Raw genomic sequence first — 18,574 nt, forward strand, 5'->3', positions numbered from 1 at the left:
AGCGGCTATGATTAAAAGTGTATGAGTGTTGTGGTTCGAAATGTTATCGGACGGGAAATTTGGCCTTTAAACAACTCAGAAAGGTTTGCAATTTCACTGGAATCAATGTGGAGAAAAATACAAACACATGAACAGAAAACATTTGATTCACGGGGAACAATATTCACCTGACATTTAACAATAATCACTACGACCAGGACTCCAAAGGAGCAACAAGAGCAGCCACAAAGGTCAGGACATGTTGCTCCATTTTCATTTCAAAATCGAGACAAGGTTATCCATGCCACGATTTCAATGAGTCACTGTCGAATTTGCATGACACAAGTTTGACCTTATCTATAGATTCATCATTGTGTGCTGTGAATCACTGCTTCACATGAATGAAAGCGCTGCATTACATATTAAACAATTAGGTTTTACAGATTTAGGGACAATGGGCTCATGTGTTTATCATGTTTTCTTAAACTGGGCTCAACAGGTGTTTGTACAACCTGTGGACTGATACGTCAGGCAATTTGGGGATTAAAAACTTCGGTCCGTGTTCAATCACGCCGCTGATACAGATTTCCACATTATCTCTAAACTGTAATGAGGCAATTAATAAAGATTTCTGCTCCCTCAGAACAAATTGCTTCCCAGGATTGGTGTCATTACACATACAAAGGCTACTGACCTCAGTTGTCCTTTTTTCAATGTCCAATTCCATTTTTTTTCAAGTTAAATCAACACTGATTGCTTGGAGGGGAATGAATTGTCTATCATTTAACCCTTGAAAGGAATACTTAACCCCCCAAATAACAATTTGAGTATCAATTACTCACTTAAAATTTGTTTTTCTCACATGCCTCTAGTGAATGAAGATTTCAAAAACGGAGAACATTCTTGACGAGGTGAAAGACCTGCACCTGCACTCGAACAGCCATGTTTTTTAAATAAAAGTTTTATAACTTAATTTGAGTGCATTTGTTCCTGCTCCACACATTAGTGCCTGAAGTTCATTTGTTCTTCCCATGTGCTGACCCTTTTCTTCAAGAGCACCTGCAGTTTTTATTGAGTTTTATTGAGGAAAAAACAAAACTTATCAAAACATCTGTTTCAAGTCTCATTTGTCCGGTCATATGCTCAGTACCACCCAAACTGTTCGGTCTTTCTGACGAGGACTGAACTTGAATTGAAACTTCTCTAGGCTCTCTTTAAAGCCAGGCTCCACTGACAAAAACGGTCATTTTACCTAACTGAACATGGGAGTTGCTGATCTAACACTGCCTCCACTGGATAGATAGTTTGTGTTATTGTGTGACTTTGGTATTTAAAGTGTTGGTTGGGATCCAGGCAGAAGTGGAAATTACTGAGCATACAACTGGATGAACAAGACTTGCTCAAACGTCTCTAAAGGCTCTGACGGATGCTAAAAACGCAGAAAATCGAACCTGTTGCGGAAATTTTAATGATGGACGAATGTTTCAAACTCAGTGTGCAAATGTGTTTGACACAATGTAAGGTCATATTTATTGTTAGACGTGCGACAATTTTGAACGAAAAGAACGGACACAATGTGCAAAGGCCTTTAGCTCTTTGCAGGTATTTGGACATAAAGCTTTCACCAATTACCACATTGTTGAACTGACGGACTGGTCTGAAGGTTGGGAGATACCATATACAATATCTAATGTTATATATATTCATGTAACTAAAAACCTTCAAGCCATGACACAATGTCCGCTGTTAGTTACAAAATGTGTTAAATTACGACCACACTACCTTGACTGTATCCAGGTCTCCGGCTTTAGCAGCTTCCAGAAGTCTGTAGTCCACATCTGAGTTTCTCACCGGGACGTTCTCTACAGAGCAGCAGGAGAAACATAGATTAAAATGCAGAAATTATTAGTTAAAGCCACAAATGATCATGACAGCAAATTCATCCTCTGCAAATGGGTGGTGCCGAGGACAGAAGATGAGATTAAGCAAGTCCGCAGCTACAATCAAATCCAGGATGTCACTCCTGGTACTGAGTAGTAAAAATTCACTTCACCCACATGGACGTCAGTTTGTGGACAGCTTCATCTTGCATCTAAAAATGTCAAATTACTAAACTGCATTTCCTGCTAAAAATGGTGTTAAAGGACCAGATTTCTAAAGTCAACTGCGCTGATTTACACCTTGACAATGACTGACAGGAGAGGGTGAGTCATCAATCTCCTGCCACCACCGTACAGCACAACGTACAACTAACTGTTCACAGCAACTACCGTTTCTCTGGAAGGGACTTTTCCTATTGATGTTTACATTACATTAAAATGCTGTTGTTAAAATTATTTTTAGTAGTTCAGACTATTGTTTGGCTGGGTGCTGTAACTTCTTGAAGTCTCTGTGTTTTATAAACACCTGTTCAGTTCAGTTTCCTCTACCCCTGAACAGACGAGTTGACTCACTCACACACACTGCACCGGCGCTCTGTGTGCACCTTCAGTCGGAAAGTATCAATACCGACCTTTCAAAAAAACAATCCCAGCTAATCCCTCTGTTGCTAGCCGGTGCATAGCAACCAAAACACAGCACCTACACATCTGCGCACCCAGCCACCCACACGCACAAAGGGTGGCATACCGTTGAGTATTTGCTGAACAGCTTCATTTCCCATTTGAGCAGCAGTGAAGCCCTGCAGTGACACCAGCGAGGCGTCTGCCCCGTATCCTAGCAACAGCCTGCAGGTCTGTAGGTGGCCTGCCATAGCTGCTCGGTGCAACGCCGTCTGACCCAGCGTGTCCAGGGCGTTCACCTATAAACACAAAAACCTTTGTATTATGATTCTTTAAAGGTCTTTCAGTTACATTTTTCTCTATTATGCTTCACTTCTTTAAAGATTTTGTGTTTTATATTTGCAATGAATTCAGATCACTTTGTAGAGATCTGTTCACTTTTTTTGTTGATCTTTGTCAGAGGAGCAACATTAAATCTACTTTGATTAAATTCTATAAATATTTTTGATAAGAACTGTATATGGAGATGAAAAGGAGAACGCAAAGTAAATACATTTATAATAATAATTTATGTGCAGATAGGAGAGATATAATTATAAAGCATACATTTTACGAGGACTGAAGAACAAGTAAAGAGATAAATAAATATACAGGGCAAAAAAGATCCAAGACTTAAATGCACTCAGTAGATATACTGATCTCAACTGAGAACTTCTCCTTTTCCAAGATAATCCATCCACCTGAAGGGTGTGGCATATCAAGATACTGATTAAACAATATCATCACTAAACAGGTGAGCTTTGGGGTGGTCACAATATAAGGACCCTCTAACATGTGCAGTTTTATCAAACAAAACACAAAGACACAGATGTCGCAAATTTTGAGGAAGTGTGCCATTGGCGTGCTGACTGCAGGAATGTCCACCAGAGCCGCTGCTCATGAACTGAATGTTCATTTAATGACCATAAGTCATCTACAACACCATTTCACTGAATTTGGCAGTACATCCAACCGCAGATCAAGAGTAGCTACACCAGCTCAGGACCTCCACATCCAGCGTCTTCACCTGAAAGACTGTCTGATATCAGCCAAACAAACAGCTGATGTGACAAATGGTTAGCATAACTTAAGAATTTTTTGCAGAAACTCATCTCAAGAAAGCTCATCTGCACGCACATCGTCCTCACCAGGGTCTTGACCTGACAGCAGTTTGTCATTATAGCCCATTTCTGCAATTGTGAGGATGGTTGGATGTACTGCCAAATTCAGGGAGACGACATTGAGATGTCTTATGGTCGTGAAATGAACATTAAGTTCACTGGCAACAGTTCTGGTGGACATTCCTGCTGTCAGCATGCCAATGGCACACTCCCTCAAAACTCTGGACATCTGTGACTTCATGTGGTGTGATCAAACTGCACATTTTGGACTGGTCTTTTATTGTGACCACCCCAAGGCACACCTGTGTAGTTCTGATGCTGTTTATTCAGCATCTTGATATGCAACACATGTCAGGCGGATGGATTATCTTGGAAAAAGGAGAAGTGCAGGAAATTTGTGTCCAAATTTTGAGAGTCATATATCTATTGTGGTTTACCTTGGCACCGTGTTTCTGTAGCACCTCCATGATGTCATTATGAGCACGTTCTGCCGCCACATGGAGAGGAGTCATGAAACTACAGAGACAGGAGAGAAAAGGAGGAGATGAAGGTGTTTGTTCAACATTGGCTTGACTTTGCCAAAGTTCAATAGTCCTGATGGCAGCAATACAGCAACTGTCTAAAGTTTAAAACTGCTACGACTTAGCAGCTTCATCAAAATAAAGCCCCAGTTTAGCAGAGCCTGGCAGTAATTATAAAGTACATCACTCTGTTTTTCTCAAAAACTGTAAAACTAATTAAACTTATCTCCTCCCACATGTTTCACTCAACTTACACCACACTTGCTACACAGCATCTTCAGACTGTCCTACACAAACAATCCAGAGTGCAGTGCATCAAAATGTTTTAGTTTCAACAGCACTAGGCTTGGGTGGTATCATTTTAATATGGTATACCAAGGTATTTAGAAATCCAGACAGTTTAATTTCCAATACAGTCAAAAATACAAATGCTCCTGGGGCACCGGTGGCTTAGTGGTAGAGCAGGCGCCCCATGTACAAGGCTGTTGCCGCAGCGGCCCGGGTTCGACTCCAGCCTGTGGCCCTTTGCTGCATGTCACTCCCTCTCTCTCTCCCCCCTTCACACTTGTCTGTCCTATACATTAAAGGCTAAAAAGCCGGAAAAAAAATCTTTATAAAAAAATAAAAAAGCCCCTCTGTCTATCAAACTCAGACAGTCAGGCTGTATTTAGGATGTATTGTTGTACACATCATGCTTAACAAGAGGTCAGGAGGTGGAACAGGCAGCATGTAAGCTGAGAAATGACTGCAAGTGGTGGGGATAACGTTACAGGATTGTAGCCAGCCAGCAATGGCAGAGAAACAGCAGGGAGAAACGGCACACTTTCCCATCTCAGTCGGTGAATTACGTTTTTTTTGCAACCACACTAAGCCAGTAACAAGGTTAACATGGTTGTGGAGAGTTGTTTTTTGTTTCTGTTAAGTTAATAAGGCAATTAAGCTAGTCGTAGTTCTGTGTAAGGAAGCAAGGGATACAATGTCAGGAGGGTACTCAGGTATGAAAAAATAGATACCAACCAAGCCTTAACAGTATAGTAAAAAAAACAAAAAACAGCAAATTCTCGCTAAATAAATCTCAAATTTTCATGACAAATTTCAGTCATGTTTGAGGTAGTGTGGTAAATTTCATAACTGTATCTACCAAACAGATTTTTGACAATATTTTGAATTCAATCGTCATGTAAACTATTGCAGTCAATGGAAAGAAGAGCATCTTTAAACATCAGTTTGTCATGTTTTGGAAATGATAGGGGTGTAACGATCCATCGATCTGCATCGATATATCAATTCAATGATCAACGATCCATTGTCATCGATGCAAAGTGAAAACATTGATCCATACCATCATCTTTAGGATGCGTATTTATTTTGAAAGTCTTTTTTCACTGGCCAACGGCAGCAGGCAGGCGGCAAGCAGCCAAGAGAAAGACGATGCGGATAACGTTGTTTACTCAGGAATATATCAGCAGTGTGGAAATATTTGGATTTCAGATACAAAAGGGATCAACAGACAGAGCACATGGCATATGTAAACAAAGGTGTTACGAAATAAAACATGATGTAACGTTACCCGCCGTTAGCTGCTCTGTTTCAACAATGTTCAGCCGAAAAAACGTGCATGCAGGCCAAGTTAAAAAAAGATAATAACATTACGTAATTTGTTAAGCTGTGAGCAAAGGACACAAGTCTGCTAGCTGCTTGGCTAATTTATGCAATGTAAATGCTTAAGCTAATAATGTGTGACTAGCAAAAAATAATTATATAGTCTATGAACCTTGACAGTTATTACTGAGCTGAATTTGATACTTTTGTTAAACCATGTTGTTGTTAATTCATGTTTTATGGCTTTTGGGAGAAGTTTGCCTTCAAGGTTTTAAGCCAGATAGTCCTGAAGTTTTAGGAAACAGATGGTGGTTTGGCTTAAAATGAAAAGACATTCATTTTGGCAGAAAGCCCTGAAGGTTAACTTATCCCATGTGCTGTTTTATGTATGTTAGTGTAGTCAGTTTAAAGTAATTCTCGGAACCCATCAGCTGTATTCGGCGTCTGACTTCCGGCAGACGGCAATACAGCCTCTGGGGGCAGACCCCCGATTTTTTGGCATTCCGGTTTGAGGAGGCGAATTTCCGTTTCCGATTTCCATTTATATATAAGTAAATATGCTGAACCATTGCGATGGATTCAGAGTTTGCAGTGACGCCAATTATGTTCCGCCTCGTTAGTTCACCACACGGAGCGTTTAACCTGGCAACAACTGCAGCCGACTCAAACGTGATTGTTCAATATCACATGGACTACAAACAGCCTAGCACCGGAAACCAGGGCTCTTCCGCTCTTCTTCCGGAGGCAAGATCTCCGGGGTTTGCCTACAGACTCTACATTCACTGAATGTAGAGTCTGTATATAGAGACTAGTTTAAAGTAAACTTCACTGCATGTAAGCGGTTACAATTATTGACATTATTTATCTGTTGTTTTTATGTTTTATGGCCAAAAGCAAAAAAGAAAGTGGTGGCAGCTTCTTCTGGAACAAACTGTTAAATGGGTAGATAACATCGTTTCATATCAGTCGCAGGCCTCTGAATCACATCAAATCGAAATCGTAGCATGGCGGACTTTGTAATATCGGCAATATCGTATCGCTGTCCAGCAAATCGATATCATATCGTATCATGATGAAACTGGTGATTTACACCCCTGATAAATGACAGACAGTTCTAGGTGTCTGGATGAAGGACAATTCTCATAATTTTGTACCGTTTACTGAATTGTTTTACACTAGCTTTAAATCTGCTTTTACACACAACTCTGGTGATTGTCGATGTCATACTGAAAAGCCAAACTGTAGTTTCTAACTTGGCAGGTGGCTCAACAAGATCATGACTCACTCTGCTATAATTTTTGCAGTTGCTGTTTCACATTAAATAAACCTTCATAAAAACATGTTCATATTGTGTTTGACTTTGTTGTGTGAAGTATAAAATACCACCTGTTGGCAGCTTCAGTCCAAAAGTTATGATATCAGCTTGAATATTGCATACAAATATAATAATGATCTCTCTCTGTGTTTATGAGCAGATGAAAACACACTCACTCTTTATTCTTCTCATTTACGTTGGCGCCTTTCCTCAACAGCAGCTCCGTCACCTGTTTCCTCTTGGGGTGCGGCGATGCAACTGCACAATGCTAAAACACAGACAGACACACACAACATCTCAGCATCTCCGCAGCATGGTTGGAATCTGTGTGTGCAGTAAAGCGTGCGTGTTCGTCTCACCAGCGCAGTCTCATGTGTGTGCGGGTGTTTGAAGTTGATGATCTCAAGCGCCAAGGTCTTCTTAGCCTTGGCCATGTCAGCTTCGCGAGCGGCTTGAAGCAGCGAGTGGCCCTTGAACTCATCTGAACACACACAAAATGTCAACATGTCAGGAACAGAGAAAAACAGCCTCAGCGTCAGTGAAATTTTGAGTTTATTTTGACAGGTTTCCTACAAACCCGAAAGCGTCTAATCCCACAGAGGAGCGTCTGGTGCTTCAGCTGAATAAAAAACTTGACCCAACCTGGATTTATGAGGTTCCCGCCCGACCACAACAATATATTCACTTGCAGCGACCCTGCAGCATACAAATACTTCTGAAAGATTACTTCAAAGTTTTTACCAGCAAGCTAATAACTTATGATGCAACAGTCGGTGTGCTGGAGTTGGAGCAGAAACAAGTGATTATCCCCTCCAGGACTGAACATTACAAACTACTTTGCTGCAGAAGCATTTCAGGCTGCATTAAAAGCAGCCCGATCAGGTCTATTTACCAATTGAGCGATGGCATTCATGCGTTTATAATCCAACATTTAAACAAATGGTTCGAGCACCACACAGAAGTCGCATCTTCAAGGGAACGTGGTCGAGAGAAAGAGATAAGTCAAAACCAAGAACATAGAAAACAGCTGATGAATGGGGAACAGAAGCTGCCTCTGCAGTGCATTCTTTTAAAAGAAGCCTGACGTCGTTTTTCATCCTTTGTTAGTCTACCACAATGCCTCGCAAACTTTCGGGTTTGTGACCCCTTAAAATGAGGAAGTGTCTACCTCTGAGTCCTCATCACAGCTAACAGCCTCAGTGTGGACAGGCGCTGAGTTCAGCCAAAGAGATATTTCCTTCTCTAATTGTTTCATTTGAAGGTTTTTTAGACGCCTGAAGAGACAACAGTGTCCAGTGTTTTTTAAAAGTCAGAAATTATGAACATAATTTTCTGTCACAGTAACAGAATTGTACATCACTGCAAATGATCTGCAATTACACCAGGTGTTAGAATTATTTTTCTCCTCATGTGCAGCTACTTTCATGTCAGTATGAAAGCCAGTTTTTAGTGCCCGAAAACATGCCTAAAGCTCCAGTTCAGGTCACTTCCCTCTGTCTCCTCATGGTGCTTTCAGTGGCATTAGCAAGAATCTACTGTGCCGAACGAAAACAACCAGTCAGAGCTAAGGAGTCTCTAATGCAGCTGTCAACCATGTCAATCACTGCTCATGAACTGCAGTTGAACTGTCAAACTAGGCAGTGCTGATCAAATATAAATCAAGATTCTGTTACTGCTTTGCCAATTCCTCGCCTCAAATGTTCTCAGAAACATATGTGAGTGCACAGTGAGGCTGTAAAATGAGAAAGTTTGCTCTGGCTAATGTTCGGTTTTGGCTCGACTATTTCCAACACAGCGTCTGGGTCACAAACTTTTTCATACCAAGAGGCAGAGAAACAATTGTTTTCACAGATTACTGGTCTCATATACTACTGAAGACAAAAAAGAAGATACACTTTATTGATCCCTGAGAGCGAATTAATTTTTTTTCACTCTGTTGCCATATACAAACAGGCCCAAAATACACACGCCCATGGACAGGTGCCCTAGCTAGTTGGGGGTTTGGTGCCTTGCCTAGGGGCACCTCAGCAGTGCCCAGAAGGTGAACTGGCACCTCTCCAGCTACCAGTCCATGCTCCATATTTGGTCCAGATGGAGACTTGAACTGGCGACCTTACGGTTCCCAAGCCAAGCTCCTATGGACTGAGCTACTGCCTGCTCTGTGTGGATGTAATGACAATTTCAGCAAATATGATAAAATATTATAATATTTATAAAAGTTACCAGCCACAGCTTTAAGACCATACCATTAATTAAGGTGTTACGAAATTAATTAAGAGAACATTTCGTCTGATATTTTAGATGCTGTTGTTGTTGCTTTAAATGACAGACAGCATTTGACGAGCAGCTACTGAACAGCAACCAATCAAACGTACATAATGTCTACGAGGAGGTTTTCCTTTCCTGCATTTATGCAATTAATCAGCTGCCTATCAACTCCATGATGTCATACATAATCCATATGTCCATAACATTTTGTGAAACATGCTTATTCATTTTCTTGCTGAAAACTAAAGTTTGATAACACTCTCATATCTGTATGCTAAATATGAAGCTAAAGCCAAGAAACGGTTAGCTTAGCTTAGCATAGAGACTGGAAAAAGGGGGAAATGGTTAGCCGGGGAAGGGCAGAGAGGTATGCTCTCTCTGCCTTAAGGCTTTCCATGCAGGCACATGGAAGGGCAGAGAGGTGTGCTCTCTCTGTCTTAAGGTTTTCCATGCAGGCACATGAAAGGGCAGAGAGGTGTGCTCTCTCTGCCTTAAGGCTTTCCATACAGGCACATGGAAGGGCAGAGGTGTGCTCTCTCTGCCTTAAGGTTTTCCATACAGGCACATGGAAGGGCAGAGGTGTGCTCTCTCTGCCTTAAGGTTTTCCATACAGGCACATGAAAGGGCAGAGAGGTGTGCTCTCTCTGCCTTAAGGCTTTCCATACAAGTACATGGAAGGGCAGAGAGGTGCTCTCTCCTCCTTTGGCTTTCCACATATGTACGTGAAAGAGGCTTTATGCTTAGCCGGGTTTGTCTGGCACGATAACAAATTTTCACTACAGGATTATCATTGCCACTAAAGTTCATAATAACAATAGTGCTATATCTATCAAGAATTAAAAACATTTAAAGCATACAAAAAGAGCAATTAAACTCAATGGATAATGATAAAGCAACCAGATGGCGTTGGGGAAGGGGAATAAAGCAGGAAAAAAATTAAGAGGAGCATTTACACAATATTATCATTTGTTTGTGTGTATTTACTTTTTAAGTATCGTGGTTATCATTAATACCAACACATTGCGACACCCTAATCCAAAGGTCCACCAGTGCAAACTGACGAGCTGTGGTTTTACGTGTGTGTGTGTGTTTTACCCAAAACCTCACCATGAAGACAAGACTTGGAAAGAAAGCAAATAAGCGTATATCCCCAAATTACTTATTCAAAGTTCATTATTTTGTTTGTGTCATCTGGGCAAACCAGACTTTTTTTTCTGTATTGATTTTCTATTGTCAACAGAAAAACTCTTGTATCCCACATCTGTATTCAAGACAACAGGGGACTTAATGTCAGGGTATCAAAGGTGCAATAAAACACATCCAAGGTATTTTTCACAGTCTGTACCGGTCAGATAACAATTTGTTCCAGGAAAGGAAAACGTCTGGCACAGAATTTCATCTGAACTTCTGCTGCGATCTATATCTACACTAAACACAGAGACTTTCACATCAACACACACACCCTATATGCTGCTGTGCAATTAGGTGGAAACCTCCTTTCACCAGCTAGAGGCCATATCTCCACATTAGAGGTACCAAATACCAAAATATGGATTAAAGTAAGTGTAAAATTTGACAGAATATATCATAAAAACAAAAATCTTCAGTTTTAGATTTGTATTCCTGTGACGAGTCTTTTTCACTGCAGCCAATGTCCCACTTGATTTTTGTTTGGATCGGCCTCATTACAAAGATAAAGCAACAAGTGCGGCGGCGAGAGAGCTGACTCACTAATTAACTTTCAAAGAGTTGCAGAGACAAAGACTTATCTTGTCTGCTTTGACTCTGTAGACGTAAAGAAAATGAATTTAATTATAGTGCTCTTTCTGTTTAATTAACGTATCATACATCGGCAAAATGCTCAATTAAGGAAACACATGCATGGGGATGTTCAGTCTTTATGGCCACACAAATGCAAGTCACGAGTTCCAAACACAAAACCAGTATATTTAAAGGCAACAGTGGAGAAGTGTTTGGAGATATGTTGAAAGGTTAATTGGATCTTGAGTCAAACTGAATCAACTTGAAATCAAAATGAAACATGACGGATTGTTGCTCAAGGATATTTGTATTTACAGCTTAACAAAGGAGACCATCTTTTAGAGTTTGTCAGACCTTCAAGTGTTGCTTTTGCCAAGTTAACTTAAAGAAGTATCTGCTTGTGTAAGTTTTGTTGCTGCAGAGAAAATAAGTCCCTGAAGACTGAAAAGCGTCTCCAGACATCTTTACTGCAGAAGTGAATGAGGCAGCAAATCATCTATTAAGCAGCTAAGAATTACCTGTGTCACAGAGTGTCAAGACGGAGAGCTCAAAAAATAATCTGAACAATGTGAGCTGTAAAGCTGCAACTCAGAAGTATTTTCATTACTGATTCATCTGGCGATAACTTTCTTGATAAACGTAAATCTTTTGCTCTATAAGAGAACAAATGTCTTGCTTTGTCTGACCAACACACAAAAACCCAAAGATATTCAAGTTATTATCACAGAATGCCATAAAAATAGCAGATAATCAAACTCTGTCATGGGCGTTTTTACACTATTTGCTACAAATACCAGCAGCATGATGAGACGCTCTGCATCTATTTTGCTCTGATCTTTTTTTAATGATTGCTGAAACACCGCAGCCGCTTGTCAATGTCAATTTTTACCTGGCCCCCAATCACAGTGGAGGACGGGTGGGGCAAATACCACAAAGACCAACTGTCGTTTTTACTTTCGCGGATATTCTGTATCTTAAGCCCCGTTTCCACCAAACACTTTCGGTATGGTACCTTTGGAACCAAAAGTAACCCTTCAGACATGGTACCTAGACCCTCGTGTTTCCACCGCAAACAGTACTCTTAAACGTGGGAGCAGTGAGTAACACCTTAAAAGTCGGCAGCAGTCAACACAGTGAATTAAGTTATTTTTTTCCTACTACAGCTGCTGCAAGAGGCAGCAAAGCATCTTTTCATTTTATAGTTACAGTTTACAAATAAATCTCTCCACGGCATGAACAGTGGTTACATGAGCCTCAAAACCAGCCACAACTCAGCCCTGAGCAGAGTGACCGTCCTCTATTGACCAATCAACAGACTGCAGTGTTCACAGCTCCACCTTTTAGTACCAGATCTGTGTGCTAGGTACCCCAACAGAGGGGGGACCAATAATGGGAGTAAGAAACGGTTCCATTGGTACCATCCACAACTTTTCACAGGGAACTCAACTGTACCGTACTGCTTGGTGGAAACGGGGCTATAGTAACCAGATGCAACAAAAGCATCTCAGCTGATAAAAACCTGCACCTCTTATTGCGCCTCATTGCCCTTCTGTGTTTTGCATTTAACAAATGAACAAGTACTTTATTTGTTTTAAGACTGAGCCATTGATGTCATTTAAAAAACAATATACCTAATAATAGCCTAACAATAAAACTTGTTTACTAAGCACAGCAATCAGGATAGATGAAGTAATTTGCAAAAACTAAATGGTGATAATACCACATATCGCGCTGTTGAGCCCCTCTTAATCGCCACAGGGGAAATTCCTTCACCGTGAGAGACTATTTAGAAGCTAAGCAGAATTTGAGTACAAAACCATTTGACAGTTCTTTTTTCTTAGATTAGAAATTTTGGAAACTAAGGACCAAAGCTTACGTTACTTCTCTAAACAGTTTCTAAAAATGATGGACTCGTCTGCACTCTTCTTCTGTGGTAATTCATCCAGTACACAAGAAAAGGAAACAGCTGAATATGAGCATCAGTCAAGACTTAATTTTGTTCTGCTCAGCTTTCCAAGCATGTGGAACAGGTCATGTCAGACGTTAACATCTGTCTCTCTTCAAACCCATAATGCCTTGTTTTCAGCTCTGGAAAACAACTGTTCTATTATCAAAAGATTAAGTATCTCATTTTCAACCGTCTGAATGCTCAAATATGTTCAAATCATGACAGATGTAAATACACCCTTCCCAAAACAACCTATTCATTAATTCAGCACTGTGACACATTTAGCGGTGCTGCGCGCTGCAGCTGCACTTTATGTAAATCGAGCACCACACTCACATGTAAGCCTCTCCTTCAGCTCGGGAGTGGGCGCCATGTCCACGGAGCTCTTGCTGTGGCAGTTAAGCAGGGTCGGGTCGGCCCCGTGGCTCAGCAGCAGGGAGCAGACCTCCACTCTGTTTTTAGACGCTGCCTCATGGAGTGGGGTGAACTGCCACAGATCCATGGCATTCACACACGCTCCATGCTGAAAACAAAACAGAATGATTAACAAACAAATGGGAGGGAACAGGAAAAACAAGAGAAACAGGAAAAAAAGAAAGATGGAAAAAGTAAAAGGGAGGAAAGAGAGCAGTTGTTGTAAGAACTGTTTTCTTCTATTTTACTTTGGATTGTTCTAAAGGGAATTAAAAAGACAGTTCAGATCTTTGAAGTGGGGTTGTATGATATTCTTGTCCATAGTCAGTGTATTACATACAGCAGATATTAGTCGGTACACCCCCAGTTTGGAGAAGCAGGCAGGAGCACCACCATAGAAGCTAAATAATATAGTGCTGTGGAAGGGCCAGCAACAAAACATATTTTAGCCACCAAAAAAAAAGTCAATATTAGTTTAAGGGTGCACTATATTAAAAACATGTTCACTGCTTTACCTTGGCATCAGGTAAAGGTTCACATCAGGTACACCTTGCTAGTACCGGGTTGGACCACGTTTTCCCTTCAGAACTGCCTTAATTTTGGTGTCATAGATTCAACAAGGTGCTGGAAACATTCCTCAGAGATGTTGGCCATTGGAGTACAGTGAACTCACTGTCATGTTCAAGAAAGCAGTTTGAGATGATTTGAGCTTTGTGACATGGTGCGTTATCCTGCTGGAAGTAGCCATCAGAAGATGGGTACACTGTGGTCATAAAGGGATGGACACGGTCAGCAACAATACTCAGGTAGGCTGTGGTGTTTAAACCATGCTCAGTTGGTACTAAGGGGCCCAAAGTGTGCCAAGAAAATATCCCCCACACCATTACACCACCACCAGCAGCCTGAACCGTTGATACAAGGCAGGATGGATCCATGCTTTCATGTTGTTTACACCAAATTCTGACCCTACCATCTGAATGTGGCAGCAGAAATCCAGACTCATCAGACCAGGCAACGTTTTTCCAATCTTCTATTGTCCAGTTTTGGTGAGCCTGTGTGAACTGTAGCCTCAGTTTCCTGTTGTTAGCTGACAGGAGTGGCACCTGGTGTGGTCTTCTGCTGCTGTAGCCCATCTGCTTCAAGGTTGGACGTGTTGTTGGTTCAGAGATGGTCTTCTGCAGACCTTGGTTGTAACCAGTGGTTATTTGAGTTACTGTTGCCTTTCTATCATCTTGAACCAGTCTGGCCATTCTCCTCTGACCTCTGGCATCAACAAGGCATTTTCACCCAGAGAACTGCTGCTCACTGGATATTTTGGTTTGGTTGTGCAGCAGTTTCTGAAATACTCAGACCAGACTGTCTGGCACCAACAACCATGCCACATTCAAAGTCACTTCAATCACCTTTCTTCCCCATTCTGATGCTCAGTTTGAACTTCAGCAGGTCGTCTTGACCATGTCTACATGTCTAAATGCACTGAGTTGCTGCCACATGATTGACTGATTAGCTATTTGCGTTAACGAGCAGATGAACAGGTGTACCTTATAAAGTGGCCGGTGAGTGTAGTGTTCACTTAAACTAATAATAACTTTTTTCGGGTGGCTAAAATATATTTTGCTGTTGCTCACATTGAGTTAAATCTACTGTATGTAAAACACTGACTATGGATATGTGACTCACGCAACCCCGCTTCCACACAAACACTGTGGATGACTGGTGTATATCTGGTACATATCTGTCTTGTCTTTAATGCAACAACTAAGCAGTGGAACTTGATTCTCTTGGGATTCAATTATGTTTTTGTTATTAGCAAACCTTTTATCATATTAATCAAGAGTCAGTGTCATTGCCTGAGTATAAACTGAGCTAGCATGTGTGATGTACCTTTAGCAGCAGCTCAGTAACTTCATAGTGTCCATAGGAGCAGGCATTATGTAGAGGCACCAGACCACTGCAAGAGCAAAACACAAAACAGCATTCTTATTAACAATAAATATACATTTCAACGTTACTTTTAAACCACATCTTCATTCAGTTCGATACGCCTAAATCCTCTGAGCTTTATTTTAATTTTGAATAACATCAACTGAGACGAACAGCGAGAATCAGTCTTAAATAGCAACGTCACTCGCCACCTCTTGAAACTCCCAAACCTCAAATCAAAATTAATCATGTCTCAGTAAGTGCATGACCTAGTTTTACCGCAAATTTATGCAGAAAGCAATTCTGATGGACGGTGCGGGATACATTTCAACAACATTATCATAATTGACAGCATGTATTTCTAGTGTGAAAATTAGAAAGAAAGCCCTGTGAATGATGTGCTCGTCAGATCATGTAGCGAGGATTCTTGATGATGTCTCGGTGATGGAAAGTACTTTTGATCATATATTAAAGGGAATGTTCGATATCTTTCAACCTGGACCCTATTTCCCTACATTTTTCTGTCTAAGTGACGAATGGGAACGACAATGATCAGAATATAATTTTAAGTGTCTGACAACATTATGGAAAGGATCCCTACAGAAGTCGGCCTTGCTGTTAAAGAGTAACATCCTTTTTGTCATATAGGAACACCTATAGTCATGAGCTCTGGGTAGTGACTGAAAGAATGACACTGCGGATACAAGCGGCCGAAATGAGTTTCCTCCGTGGGGTGGCTGGGCTCAGCCTTAGAGATAGGGTAAGGAGCTCGGACATCCGGAGGGAGCTCGGAGTAGAGACGCTTCTCCTTGTGTTGAAAGGGGTCGGTTGGGGTGGTTCGAGCATCTGATCAGGATGCCTCCTAAGTGGCTCCCGCTGGAGGTGTTCTCGGCACGTCCCACTAGGAGGGACATGGAGGCCCCACAGTAGACCCAGAACATGCTGGAGGGACTACATATCTCATCTGGCCTGGGACCAACAGGAGGAGCTGGAAAGTGTTGATGGGGAGAGGTACGTCTGGGGTGCTTTGCTTGGACTGCTGCCCCCACGACCCGGCCCCAGATAAGCGGATGAAAATGGATGGACGGATAGATTTATCTGTTAACAAAATGGTCTTTCTCTGTAGGGATGCTTTCTTTCGTTTGTCAGACACTTAGAAAAACAATCTGAGCCTGTCAGTGGCAAAATCAAGCACCTTGAATGGACGTAATTGAGGGTGCAAACCTGACCAGAATGGTTACATTGCAGCCTGTTTTGCAGCTGCTGACTGTAGCAGTCTTGCAATACTGGACCAGTTTAAAAAATTGTTGTTCTCATTAGTCACTTAGACACAAACAAAGATGGGAAAATAGGGTAGAGGTTGAAAGACAATACCAAAAAAGCACTTTAACCATCTTATGTGCTACTAAAACAACCACAGAAATATCATACATTTAGCACTTCAAAGGGTCAAAATGATTTAAACTTCCTTTTTTAATTTTACTTTAATTTATTTGTACATACCCTTTGTCCTTGGCGTGAACATCTGCTCCATGTTGTAGTAACAGCTGAACTATCCTCACCCTGTTGTATCCTGCAGCCAGGTGGAGTGGAGTGGACTGGAGAGACAGGAAGAGACAAAGAGGGACAATAACAGCAAGAAGAGAGAGAGAGAAAAAGAGGAAAGGGAAGCGGGAGACACACATGGGGAGGAAGAGACAGAAATATAAACAAAAATGTTAGCCAGTGTGTTTGCTCTACAGCTTGACAGCCTATCATCATGATTTCACAATGTCAGTTCTGAATACAAAGATTTCAATAAGGAGGTAGACATTCTGTTTCTCACTGAGCAGCCGGATGTACGACATTTCTTAAGGTAAGACTTTTCAGAGAGAAATGGGCTGTTCCACCACTGAATCAGGCTACAGTTATAAAGCCCGACTATATTTCCCCCCATAAAATTGATGAAAAGCTGCAGTTCTGAATGCTTTTAGATGGGACTGAGATGAGATGCTCTCCATGCAGTGCTTCCTCTGTATGCTCTCAGCAAAAGGCCATTCTTCTTCAAAGCTGGAGTGACACCCACACTGGTGGAGAAATGTTACGGCAGTGAGAATGTTCCCATTATTCAGTCAAATTGAACTCGTTACAGGAAAAAGTAATGGGAAACCTGCTTCTGAGCCGTCATGATATAAAGGTCATTTTACAACACTGGATGTAGAAGAGATCAAGTTGTAAATAGGACTGGGATTAAATGTACTACATGCAGTAGGCAGACCTAAGAGTTCTTGGACAGCACACACAGAGGTAACTAGAAACATTTCATACATGCCATGTGTTATATATAGTTAGAGTAATCATTCCAGACAAGCTGATCCATCAATTATTCACCTTTAAAACCTACTAATGTTCATGTGAATCAAACCATTAACAACTCTGTACTTTTAGTGATGACTTAAAGAAGGAAATAAGGGTTCTTCCTGAAGGGCTGTGGTTCTACCATGAACCATTTGCTTCTGAAGATCCCTTTTTGGAAGAGAGAGTTCTTCAAGGATTGTTGAAAGCATAAATGTCTGTTGAATATTTATGAAAAACTCAAATATTTTTACCCATGTTTACCCAAGTGGTATTTTCTAAAGAAGCATTTCACTGCTGGAGACATGATTGGTTTTGAGATGAGATTGTGCAGTGGAAAGATGCAATAATTGGTGCTACATGAGCAGAGACAAAAAAGAGAAAAAGGGCTGTGGCCATTGCTTTTACTCAATAGGTAGAAAACCTACAACTAGTGGGTGATGAAATGTGAGCTTGTCCGTTTTTCCACAAGAAACAATATGGCAGCCGGTTAGTTAAAAATGATCCGAATTACAGTTTAGATGAGATGATGATAAATTACAACGCAGAAACAGGATCTTGGTTCATATTTGATCAGGACTGCCTAGTTTTACTGTTAAATCTCTGTGTGTTCAGCCTGTTTTTGCAATACAGGAAACAGTATGATGCCAACTTCCTGTTCACAAATTCTCCTATTACAGCCAAACAGTGCACTAAAATGTGTTTCTGAAGACATTTTAAGTGAGAAATAGGCAATAAATCTTGGTTTGTATTTGATCAGCACTGCCTAGTTTTATCATTTAATCTGAGTTTTTGTTTTGTTTGTTTTAAATTCATGTCTATGACTTTATAATTATACACTGTTGTTA

At 41.0% G+C, this 18,574-nt stretch overlaps 1 protein-coding gene across 4 annotated transcripts in view; it reads right to left on the reverse strand.

The window, feature by feature from the left end:
• The window catches only part of tnksa (tankyrase, TRF1-interacting ankyrin-related ADP-ribose polymerase a), a 152,893-nt gene that overhangs the window by 48,564 nt on the left and 85,755 nt on the right, over nt 1-18,574 (reverse strand). For all 4 annotated transcript variants that reach the window (XM_050053054.1, XM_050053053.1, XM_050053052.1 and 1 more), the window contains 8 exons: nt 16,896-16,990; nt 15,354-15,420; nt 13,392-13,578; nt 7,438-7,559; nt 7,255-7,346; nt 4,078-4,156; nt 2,608-2,779; nt 1,762-1,841 (listed from right to left, as the gene is read on the reverse strand). In XM_050053054.1, coding sequence (XP_049909011.1) covers nt 1,762-1,841; nt 2,608-2,779; nt 4,078-4,156; nt 7,255-7,346; nt 7,438-7,559; nt 13,392-13,578; nt 15,354-15,420; nt 16,896-16,990 — 894 coding nt within the window. The remainder of the gene's footprint in view (nt 1-1,761; nt 1,842-2,607; nt 2,780-4,077; nt 4,157-7,254; nt 7,347-7,437; nt 7,560-13,391; nt 13,579-15,353; nt 15,421-16,895; nt 16,991-18,574) is intronic.

This window comes from Epinephelus moara, chromosome 9 (assembly GCF_006386435.1).
Source record: "Epinephelus moara isolate mb chromosome 9, YSFRI_EMoa_1.0, whole genome shotgun sequence".
NCBI lineage: Eukaryota > Metazoa > Chordata > Actinopteri > Perciformes > Serranidae > Epinephelus > Epinephelus moara.